The 12,061-nt window shown below is 43.9% G+C and overlaps 1 protein-coding gene across 1 annotated transcript in view; it reads left to right on the forward strand.

Annotated features, from left to right (window-relative positions):
* The first annotated feature begins 2,588 nt into the window (after nt 1-2,588).
* The window catches only part of LOC122931760 (glyoxylate reductase/hydroxypyruvate reductase-like), a 48,151-nt gene continuing 38,678 nt past the window's right edge, over nt 2,589-12,061 (forward strand). The window contains exon 1 of the mRNA XM_044285822.1: nt 2,589-2,805. Coding sequence (XP_044141757.1) covers nt 2,639-2,805 — 167 coding nt within the window. The 5' untranslated portion in view covers nt 2,589-2,638. The remainder of the gene's footprint in view (nt 2,806-12,061) is intronic.

Below are 12,061 nucleotides of genomic sequence, written 5' to 3' on the forward strand. Positions count from 1 at the left end.
CGTGACATGTGCCATTTGAGGAAGTCACTCTATTTATCAGTCGGTAGAACTACGGAATGAATTATGTCATTCCAATTCTTCATGTCCTGGAGGGGATGCTGTCAAATCTGATTGGCGAGGGGACAGAAGACTTGGCACCTACATCTCACTGCCAACTGAGTCCTGACAAGGTTGAGGACGAGGAGGACATAAACGCCCAGGAATTCTATACACAACTAAGTGGTTTATTTGACCAGTCGAGATGCTGGAGGGCGACGAATAATAAAATGCAGATGATCCTGACAGACCATAGAAGTATGCAGTGGAGATGGAGGCAGGGAGTCCCTCCAAGTTCTTTACACAAATGACCAGATGTTTACTGACAGCCGCTTTGTCAGAATTAGGGAGAGGGATGACTACGGGTTATCCACATTAGATTTTTAAACAAGGATATGCATGCCACTGGGCCTTGCTATTACACTGCTGTTGTTGGGTTCTGCTACTACTGTGATCTGCCACCATCTTGTGCTGTATGCCACTGCTGTTGCCCCCCTTCCGCCCCATTTCTGTCATAGGGCAACTATTGTCCTTGTTACTGCCACTGCTGTTGGCCTCCATACCCACTCTGTTATCGGGCCACCATTGTTTCTGTTTGGTCCGTGTTGACATCATAGTTTATTTTTCCCTTCTTCTAAACCGTCAGAAAAACAGAAAGAAAAAAGAATCCTATATTTTGAGCATCTGTATGGAAGCGCTCATCTCCCTGTGCCCCGCCCCCGCCCCCCACTTGTCACCAGGGCCTCACCGCCTGCAATTTTGCGCCCGGGGAAACGTCTCCCCCGCCCTTCCCCCCCACGCTATGCCACTGCATACTGTTACTGCCACTTCTGCTGACGACTTGAATCTTGGTGCACTGCACAGTTAAGTCTATAGTGATAAATTAGACCTGACGCTTCTCTTGATCTGTAATACTGACAACAGTAATTCGACTGCTAACAGAAGGGATTAGCTATGAATCATGTAGATGGCGATGAATTACAACTGCCTGTAATACTGATGGCACAGTACCTACAGAGAGTGTCGGACTGGGGTGCCTTGGGCCCACCAGTAAAATGTATTTTGGGGCCCACTGTACGGATACAGTCAGATATTACCTGCTCACACAGCAGCAAGATGCTACCAGATGATATAATATGGGGGGTCCTTGTAGCAACTTTGAGAAGGTAGGTCCTGGGGAGAAGAGGACACTGGCAGCTTTCCTCCACACCTAGAACTCATCTCAGCTCTGATTGTGTCTATAGTAATAGACTGGGTAGTTTTTTTTAAATAATCTATCAAGTTTTTTATATGACCATAGGTTGGTTGAGGTCCTATACGTTGACTATGTGTATGTAGTGCAGTAAGTCTACTGTGTTATGTGCCACTTGTACAGGAGGTGGGAGACTAGAGGCCCACCTTGGGATTCCCCTGTATGCCTGTGGGCCAGGCCGAGCCTGCCTACAGAACACATTAACTATGAATATGGGTGCACTAGAACGTAATGCACACGGCCATACACTCCCCTTGCGCTTTATGCTGTGGGAAAAAATGTGAAGCTTCATTGCACAAAGTATTACACAGGTATTTTCCATAGAACCTAAGCTCACTGAACCACCATACTGTAGCACAGAGTTCCTACCAATATTATTATTATTTATTATTAAAGCGCCATTCATTCCATAGCGCTGTACATATGAAAAGGGGTATACATACATAATACAGACAATTGCACTAATAAGTAATGTACGGTGTGTGCCACAGTACAGAGTCCATGCACATGGCTTTTACATTAGATCTGAAGGTAAGATATTGAGGGTACTTGAGGCATGCAGTCCCACTATACAATAGCCAGTATAGTGAATGCGTGGTGACTTGAGGATGTGAGACTACTGTTTGTAGGGTTTTTTGATAGCTGATAATATTTCTATATCTCCAGGTTAGGGAGCCTTTACACCTGCTAGAATGCCTTTGCAGAAAAAGCCACATTATAAATAGTTCCCTATATATTCCTATGGAGTTTAAATTTGTCTACTCTAAAATTCTGTGCGTCTGTTCAGATTTTGTGAAGCCCAATTTCTCCATAGATTTCATATTCTGGAATGAAATAGACATCAAAATCCACCATAAGAACCGCACCAAAATCTGCATGAGCCTAAAAATACACACCTGTGGATCTCAGTGTGTATTTTTTGGCCAAATGTGAAGGCACCCTCAAGCACCAGAAGGTGCAAGGAACTCTATTTGGTAGACAATTTAGAGCACACTTCTAGGACTTTCTACCAGGACACCAGGTACAATTTTCTTTTGGACATATAGGAAATCTTGTTTAAAATGTTTTACCTATGCATTACATACAAAGTATTCACCCATCTTACAAGCTATACCTTGTATATTACAGGAAAGAATTAGGACTGTAACAGACTTGTGTTCTATAACTGATTAATCATCTACCAGTGCTGAAAAGAGGTCGGGAGAGTACATGGCACATGGAAAATATTCATTGGCTACAAAATTCACTATCCTCCCACTTACCTGTTTACTCAAGCCCCCAAACCTGGTCATTAGGCAAAAGTGAGATCCAAAGTCCTCTGGAAATCGTGTTAATATCATAGTACATGTTATGTGGATTTCCAGTCATTTGAAGGTTCTTCTCAGGACATTAGTTGTAGATCTCCACACCTGTTGTAGGTCCCAAGCAATGAAGGCTTCAGGAAAACACTTCCCAAAGGTTTACGTGACCAGAAGGATTCCACCAGATGGTATGAAGATTCTCCGTCAGTCAGGATGGTAAGCCAAAATGTGCTATTATATCCATGAAAGTGCTATGTATGTTTCTGCTTGCCATCATTATTCATTATTGTCATTTACACAATCTGATTTTGTTAAAGAGGACCTGTCACCAAGAAAATGCAGTGCAATCTGCAGACGGCATGTTATACAGCAGGAGGAGCGGAGCAGATTGTAGGAAAAGATTCCGTAAAGCTTAATTTAAAATAATTTACTCACTTAGCTCTGCTTTTTTATGTTCAGGATCATGTGGGTAGTGTCACTCGGTGAGATTGACAGCTAAGTGTGCATGACTTAAGCCTCAAGCACACGACCGTTGTTTTGGTCCGCATCCGAGCCGCGTTTTTTTTCACTTCAATGGGGCTGCAAAAGATGCGGACCTGTGTGTCCTATTCTTGTCCGTTTTGCGGATAAGAATAGGCATTTCTACAATGGGCCGCCTGTTCCATTCGGCAAATTGCGGAAGGCACACGGGTGGCTTCCATGTTTTGTGGATCCGCAATTTGAGGACCGCAAAAAACGGAACAGTCGTGTGCATGAGGCCTAAGCATATGGGCAAGTCTGTTGATCACTGAGTAGGTCCACCCACATCACTCCGATGCATAAAAAAGGAGGGGTTTAAATAAATAAATAGTAAGCATTACTTAATTTTTCCCACAAAATTATATATCAGTCTGCTCAGCTCCTCCTGCTCTATAACATGGTGCCTACAGACTGCACGGAATTTAGTGGTGACAGGTTCTCTTTACGGTAAAAATGCACAATTAAGATATTAAATATGTTTAACTCCTTCCCGACCAGCGACGTACTAGTACGGCACTGGCCGGGTCTTTAAAGATGGCGCCTTCTCCTGGGCAGAGTGGACGCCATAGCATCTTATAGCAGACACCCGCAACCAGCAGTAATGTCGGTCGCGGACATTTTACACTTCAGATGCTGTGGTTAATCCTGACCATGGCATCTGAGCGCATGAAACACCGGAAGCGCGTGTTTCCAGTGATGCTCCGGCTCACCCCAGTGCGATGATCGGAGATGCCGGAGCTTGTGTTCAGCAGCCCCTGTCTTTGTAAATGACAGGAGGCTGCTGCATAGTATTTTCTATGGCGCCCTTGCCTGTAATAGGTAACTAGCAATTTTCTCATAGACTCCAATGCTAATGCATTGGGGTCTATGAGACTAGCAATCTAATGATTGCATATTATAGTTCCCTATGGGAACTATAAAGAAGTGTAAAAAAAAAATGTGTTTTTAAAAATAATAAAAAATATTAATCACCCCCCTTTCCCCAAAATAAAAATAAAAGAACTAAAAAATAAATAAATAAAAAATACATATCATGGGTATCCTCATGTGTGAAAACGTCCATAGTATAAAAATATCTCCCCCATACGGCAAACAGCGAAATGGAAAAAAGCGTCAAAATGGCCGATTCGCCATTTTTGGTCACCTCATTTTCTACAAGAAAATTAAATAAAAAGTGATCAAAAAGTCATACACACTCCAGAATGAACAAAAAGAGAAAAGCGATTAGCTGCGCTAACCTGAATTAATTATAGATGGAAGCATGGACTACGCGTAACTCTCTCCAAGCCTTGAAAAGAAAGGCATGTAGTATCTCCTTGGTGGACAGCCGCATAATGTAAACTAACGGCTGAGACATTCCTGCTTTTTGTATGCGGTATGTCGGACAAATGCTTTTGTATCCTTACTTTAAGATCATTCATTAGCTGTGGAAAAAACTGAAGAAGCCATTTGCATGAAGTGATAGCAGGTACAAATAAGACAGGCCTCCTTGTTCAAGGCATGGAGAGGGTTAATCCGCCCAATAGGAGTGGGGATTACAAACGCAAGCTTTTGAACAGGGAGTCATTTTGGATTTTTCAAATGGGATCCTGTATGCCTGCAGGTCTGAATAGCAAACATGATTTGATATTACATTATTGAACCCCTCTCTCTTTATGGATTATTTTAATATGTTTTAATTTTTGCATGAATGCTCTCTGCACCTGTGTATGAGCGTATCCCTTGTGGCCACATATGATTGGTGGTACTAGGTATAATAGCCCAGGTTTGCATTTCCACTTTGTCATGAGTAAGGATCACAGCGACATGATCCGAAACGCGTATGGTTTTCACTGAGCACTTGGAATAAAGGCTGTCACTTTTTGGAAGCTGGATTTTGTTCTATTTTCTCCTCATACATTGTTATACTTGTTCCCAGCGTAGTCTGTTAATCTCCACAGTCCCTTTTTTAGGGATCCTCGGGATATAAATCTATAATACTCTATTGGTCTGCAGGACCAAAAAAATCCCTTTAGGGATCCCTATTTGGCAGTTAAAGTCATAACTTTATTCATAATTTTATTACTAACACACATCTATTTGAGAACAAACAAGGAACAATTAATTAAAACTCTCAGTGGTAAGGAGTTGTGAGACACTATTCAGTAAGTCTGGTTGCCTGATTTTGCAACCTTTTATAACAATGTATTTGTATCCGGCTCTATACAGTGAATACCTTTTAATATATAGTTGGAGGGCCGTTGATGTGTGAGACCTCCCCTTTATTGTGGACTCTTATGAAGTTCACAATGTAGGCTCAGCACGTGAAATGTACACTTGGTTTTATTTTATTTGAGTTCAATAATAGTCGTGCTGGGACTCATATATTGTTACCATTCCCCTGTTTAGACACTTTTGTAATGTCACACTATTACAATAATTCGGAGTGGCTACAATGTTGCCTCTATTTATTTCATAGAGGTCAGTGTGGGCACATCTCTCTGTACAAATACCGCTGAGCAATCGTGTGCCTGCAGTGACGCTGCTCGGCACTAGAGGTAGGTGTTTGGACAATCACATCAATCTCTATCTCCTTTCACCTCACTCTTATCCATATATTGTATGGCCAGTACTCCTCTCACTCACTCACACACTGCCTAAAAGTAGGTTCGCATCACAACACCCCTCCCGACATGTTTCGCCGCTGTTGCGGCTTCGTCAGGGGATGCGGGGTATACGTATACCCCGCATCCCCTGACGAAGCCGCAACAGCGGCGAAACATGTCGGGAGGGGTGTTGTGATGCGAACCTACTTTTAGGCAGTGTGTGAGTGAGTGAGAGGAGTACTGGCCATACAATATATGGATAAGAGTGAGGTGAAAGGAGATAGAGATTGATGTGATTGTCCAAACACCTACCTCTAGTGCCGAGCAGCGTCACTGCAGGCACACGATTGCTCAGCGGTATTTGTACAGAGAGATGTGCCCACACTGACCTCTATGAAATAAATAGAGGCAACATTGTAGCCACTCCGAATTATTGTAATAGTGTGACATTACAAAAGTGTCTAAACAGGGGAATGGTAACAATATATGAGTCCCAGCACGACTATTATTGAACTCAAATAAAATAAAACCAAGTGTACATTTCACGTGCTGAGCCTACATTGTGAACTTCATAAGAGTCCACAATAAAGGGGAGGTCTCACACATCAACGGCCCTCCAACTATATATTAAAAGGTATTCACTGTATAGAGCCGGATACAAATACATTGTTATAAAAGGTTGCAAAATCAGGCAACCAGACTTACTGAATAGTGTCTCACAACTCCTTACCACTGAGAGTTTTAATTAATTGTTCCTTGTTTGTTCTCAAATAGATGTGTGTTAGTAATAAAATTATGAATAAAGTTATGATTTTAACTGCCAAATAGGGATCCCTAAAGGGATTTTTTTGGTCCTGCAGACCAATAGAGTATTACAGCGTAGTCTGTGCTTCCATCTAGAATAGTATCACTGAAAAGTTCAGATCTCCCTGCAAAAAATGAGCCCCCATACAGCTCCGTACACATAATTATAAAAAAGTAATAGGGGTCAAAATACGGCCACGAGAAAATAAAATTGATTTTGTTCCGGCTTTTTAATTATTTTATCACTATCAAAACGCAAGAAAAACTATACATATAAGGTACCGCCGGATTCGTACTGACCTGTAGAATGAAAGTTATTGATCAGCTTTATTGTACATCGAATGTCTTAAATAAAAAATAAAAAAACATAAAACTGTGGCGGAATTGATATTTTTTTTGCAATTCCACCCCATTTGGATTTTTTTTTCCCGCTTCCCACTACATTGTATCCAAAATTAAATGGTGGCATTGGAAAGTACAACTTGTGCCGCAAAAAACAAGCCCTCATACAGCTATGTGAACAGAAAAACAAAAAAAAGTTATGGCTCTAGGAAGGCAGGGAGCGCAAAACGAAAACGCAAAAACAAAAAAACCTCCAAGGTAGAAAGGGTTAAAGAAGCACTCACAAAAATGTTTATTCTCTGACCAGTTAGAAAGGTACATGATGTAATCTGTAGTGAAAGTAATCTTCTTACCAGTGACTGTATTCATGAGCTATAACCTCCCTTCTGATGCTCAGCTGTGTCATGTGGCCAACACTTTGATCTCCAACCGACACAGGACAGAAAGCCGGTTACTTCTCTATTCTTTCCTATGAGACTGACATTGAGGCTTCTGTAGAAATACATAAAGAAACTGACTTCCTGTCCACACATAAGATGCCGTGTCAGTTGGAGCAGAGGCGTACATAGGAATCACTGGGCCCCATAGCAAAAATCTGAATTGGGCCCCTTAACCCCGCCCACTACCCACCATGGCCCCTCCCACTTCCTGACTTTGCTCCTCCCATGCCACACCCCCATTAAATAAATTTATACATGACCTACAGAAACTGTTAGGGGTTTCCTGGGGGTGACCTGTCACATGGGATATCTGCTGCAGCCTGCAGGTCTCCTTATTTGGGGTGCCATGTTAGGCTACTTTCACACTTGCGTTTGGGGCTCCGCTTGTGAGCTCCGTTTGAAGGCTCTCACAAGCGGCACCGAACGGATCCGTCCAGCCCTAATGCATTCTGAGTGGATGCGGATCCGCTCAGAATGCATCAGTATGGCTCCGTCTGTCCTCCGCTCAGCAGGCGGACACTTGAACGCTGCTTGCAGCGTTCGGGTGTCCGCCTGGCCGTGCGGAGGCAAACGGATCCGTCCAGACTTACAATGTAAGTCAATGGGGACGGATCCGTTTGAAGTTGACACAGTATGGCTCAATTTTCAAACGGATCCGTCCCCCATTGACTTTCAATGTAAAGTCAAAACTGATCCGTTTGCACTATCATGAACCAAAAAAAAATAGTTTTTTTTTTTTGTTCATGTTAATGCAAACGGATCCGTTCTGAACGGATCTAAGCGTTTGCATTATAGGTGCGGATCCGTCTGTGCAGACACCAGACGGATCCGCTCTGAACCCAAGTGTGAAAGTAGCCTTAAAGGGAATCTGTCACTAGCAATTTACCCCCAATTTTTTTTTCATGAATCCATGTTTAACAGAGTACCTGTTTTCCATCTGTCTTGTTCTTTTGATTGTGAGTCTTGTCATTTCTTAAAAAAATCGATTCTTATGATATGTAAATGACGCTGTAAGGAGCCCAGAGGGGCGTTATTCTTTCTCCACGGTGCCCAGGAACGCCCCTCTGAAGTGCCGTGCCCGCCTAAGTTTGAAAACTAATAACGCCTCCAAGTTCATCTAAATCGCCTCCCAGAGGCGCGGCTAAGTGCTCAACACCCCCCCTCCTCAGCGCCGCGCTCTGCGGCAAACACTCCGATCCTCCTCTCGCCGGCATCCCAAATCCCACGCAGGCGCAGTGCCGTCAGTCATCTTATCAGAGCGCAGGCAATCGCCGGCACTGCGCCTGCGCGGGATTTGGGATGCCAGCGAGAGGAGGATCGGATTTGGGAGGCGATTTAGATGAACTTGGAGGCGTTATTAGTTTTCAAATTTAGCCGGGCACGGCACTTCAGAGGGGCACCGTTCCTGGGCACAGTGGAGAAAGAATTACGCCCCTCTGGGCTCCTTACAGCGTCATTTACATATCATAAGAATCGATTTTTTGAAGAAATGACAAGACTCACAATCCAAAGAACAAGACAGATGGAAAAAAGGTACTCATGGATCCATGTTTAATAAAGTACCTTTTTTCCATCTGTGTTCTTCTTTTCCATGTCAGTCTTGTCCTTTCTTCTAAAAATCGATTCTTAGGACATGCAAATGACGCTGTAAGGACTGGAGCCCAGAGGGGCGTCTTTCTTTCTCTACGGTGCCCAGGAACGGTGCCCCTCTGAAGTGCCGTGCCCGCCTAAATATGAAAACTACTACTGCCTCCATGTTTAGCTGAATCGCCTCCCAGAGGCGCGGCTAAGTCCTCAACACCCGCCCCCCTCCTCAGCGCCGCGCTCTGCAAACACCCGATCCTCCTCTCGTCGGCGTCCCAAATCCCGCGCAGGCGCAGTGCCGGCGATTGCCTGCGCCTGCGCTCTGATAATACGGCTGAGGGCAACAGCTTCAATATCGTCACTGGGCTCGGCGCATGCCCAGTGACGATGTTGAAGCTGTTGCCCTCAGCCGTATTATCAGAGCGCAGGCGCAGGCAATCGCCGGCACTGCGCCTGCGCGGGATTTGGGACGCCGACGAGAGGAGGATCGGGTGTTTGCAGAGCGCGGCGCTGAGGAGGGGGGCGGGTGTTGAGGACTTAGCCGCGCCTCTGGGAGGCGATTCAGCTAAACATGGGGGGGCCCTGGGGAGAAAAGCAGCCGCATAGCCGGCTGCAGGTCATCAGTGGGCGGGGCCTTATCTGCGCTACGGGCCCCCCAGTGCCGCGGGCCCCATAGCAGTGGCGTGGTCTGCCTCTATGGGCGGTACGCCACTGAGTTGGAGAGTCAGAGACTTGGTCACATAACACAGCCGAGAAGCAGAAGGAAGGTTATAGCTCACAAATACAGACACTGATGAGAAGATTACCTTCACTATAGTTTACATCATGTCCCTTTCTAACCGGTCAGAGAATAACATTTTTTGTGGGTGTGCTACTTTAATGTAACCGCTGGACCAGTAGTGACGGTCCTGTTCTTGGTCACAAGACTGCTGCAGCCAATCATGTTGCAGTCATGTGTGTAAGAACAGTGCTGGACTGGCTGAGACCACCTGTAGCCACTGCTCTGGAACAAAGGGGGTTTTAAAAGGCGAGTTGTTTGTTAACACACTGCTACCTGTCATTTGCGTTTTAATTATTCTGAACAACTCGCTTGTATTATTTAAAAAATTCAGGTCTGAAGTCAGTAGTATTATGAATGCAGTTCTTAAAGGAAGCCTCTGCCTAGCAGTGTAAAAACGTAAACAAAAAAGCCCTCGCCCTGCAGGATACAGCACAGGGCTCCGATGCTCATGTCAGAGGGGCTGAGTGGGAGAAGAAGGGGATATGTCCGGGTTCAGCTCTGAACCAGGACAACCCCGTTAATGTTGCAGTTCCCAGATCAACATAAGTAATACAATGCATTTACAGAGTTCCACTTTAAACCCAGCACATACAAAAGGAAAACAACCCAGCAGTATACAATGCTACATCTACCAAGCCTAACTTTCAGGGTTTATCCCTTACAGTACTTATACCATATGCGACCACTGGAACCCCTAGTGATCACAAGGTCTGAGGTCCTATGAGAATGGAGGAGTGGTGTGCATTTATGGCCACCGCTCCATTCACTTCTATAGGACTGCCGAACACAGCGTTTGTACTTTCTCCGACAGTCATGGAAACTAAGGGGCAGATTTATCAAAACTGGCGTAAAGGAAAACTGGCTTAGTTGCACATGGCAACCAGATTCCACCTTTCAATTTTCGGAGCTCCTTTGGAAAATGAAAAGTAGAATCTAATTGGTTGCTATGTGTAACTTAAGCCAGAAAATTGTTTTTTTATTAAAACATTATGCTAAAAAGAAATTCAATTTGAATTTTTTTTTTAATAAAATAGTGATGTTTGTACTAAATTTCCTTATTGCTGTTTTCGCTACGGAATATATGTATAACATAAATGATGTGAGTAAAAGAAAAGAAGCGTGTCTAGTATGCCCATTTTTGATGAACATTGTCTTGTTTTGTCATTGTCCTTCTTACGACACTATTGAAAAATGTGCCTAAAGGTGCAGCCACATGTGGTGTAAACTATGTGGACTTGCGTGTGGAAAATCGGCAGTGTTTTAAGTAGCAGAGAACACGTACCGCAGAGGAGATACTAGAGAACCCAAAAAGGTGTTTTACCAGTGAAATGGCCAAGTTGATTGGTTGGATCGGAGTCTGAGATATTGTATGTTGAATCTGGTTTTGACTTATGATGGCCCAGAAATAACCATTGTAAGTTGAAAATATTGTATTCTGAAGCCATTGTATCTGAGAACAGTAATTTCCATTGATGGGAGTGAGAAAAATGTGTAGTACGTATGGAAGGTATCTGTACTTTGCAAATCCTTGGTATGTGGATACCACTATACGGTCGTGTGCATGAGGCCTTAGAAACATCACGCTACATGGAAATGGGTTTGTTACCCTCCAGCAGCAATGTATAAAGTCCGATGCTAGGTAAAATTTTGTTAATATGTTGCTGAGATGAGGCCACAGGTTTATCTGCGAGACTGTGTTATTAAGGTGAAAGCACAGTTAATTATTGATTGAGAGTTTACACTTTGTCTGCACCTGTATATGGCTCTGTGTATGAGCCAAAAGGATTCTCATGTTGATGACCTGTCCTCAGGATAGATATTAGATCAGCAGGGGTCCAACTCCCGATACCGCCACCAATCAACTGTCTAAGGAAGCAGCCGGACTCGCCGGAACTACGATGAGCGCTGCAGCCTCCTCGCAGCTTACCAAGCACATCGCGGCTTTGCTTGGCATTACAGCTCAGCCCCACTCACTTGAATAGGACTGAGCTGCGTCTAGGTCATGTGACCGATGAATGTGAGGTCACTGGCCTAAGTGCACATGGAGCGTCGTGGCCTTTTTGAACAACTGACCGGCAGGGGTGCTGATAGTCTGATCCAAAGTGATGACATATCGATGACCTATCCTGAGGACAGACTGTCAATCTGAAAATCCTAGTAAACTCCTTTAAATAAACGGCTCATGCACAGCCAGTTGTGTGCATGTACCCTCATTTCTAATGTAAATCTTATTGTCATTTGTTTTAAAGGTCTCCCATGATATGCTGTAGTGTAGCTCATCCTAATGATTGGAAACCTGATGATGACATGTCTTCATAAACAAGAAAATAGACATGTTTACAGTGTTTACATAGTAAAATGTATATCTGTTCTAGGTTGTATTTTAGCATCCATATGACAGCCTCAACACCCAGAAC

Source organism: Bufo gargarizans, chromosome 1, assembly GCF_014858855.1.
Source record: "Bufo gargarizans isolate SCDJY-AF-19 chromosome 1, ASM1485885v1, whole genome shotgun sequence".
Taxonomy (NCBI): domain Eukaryota; kingdom Metazoa; phylum Chordata; class Amphibia; order Anura; family Bufonidae; genus Bufo; species Bufo gargarizans.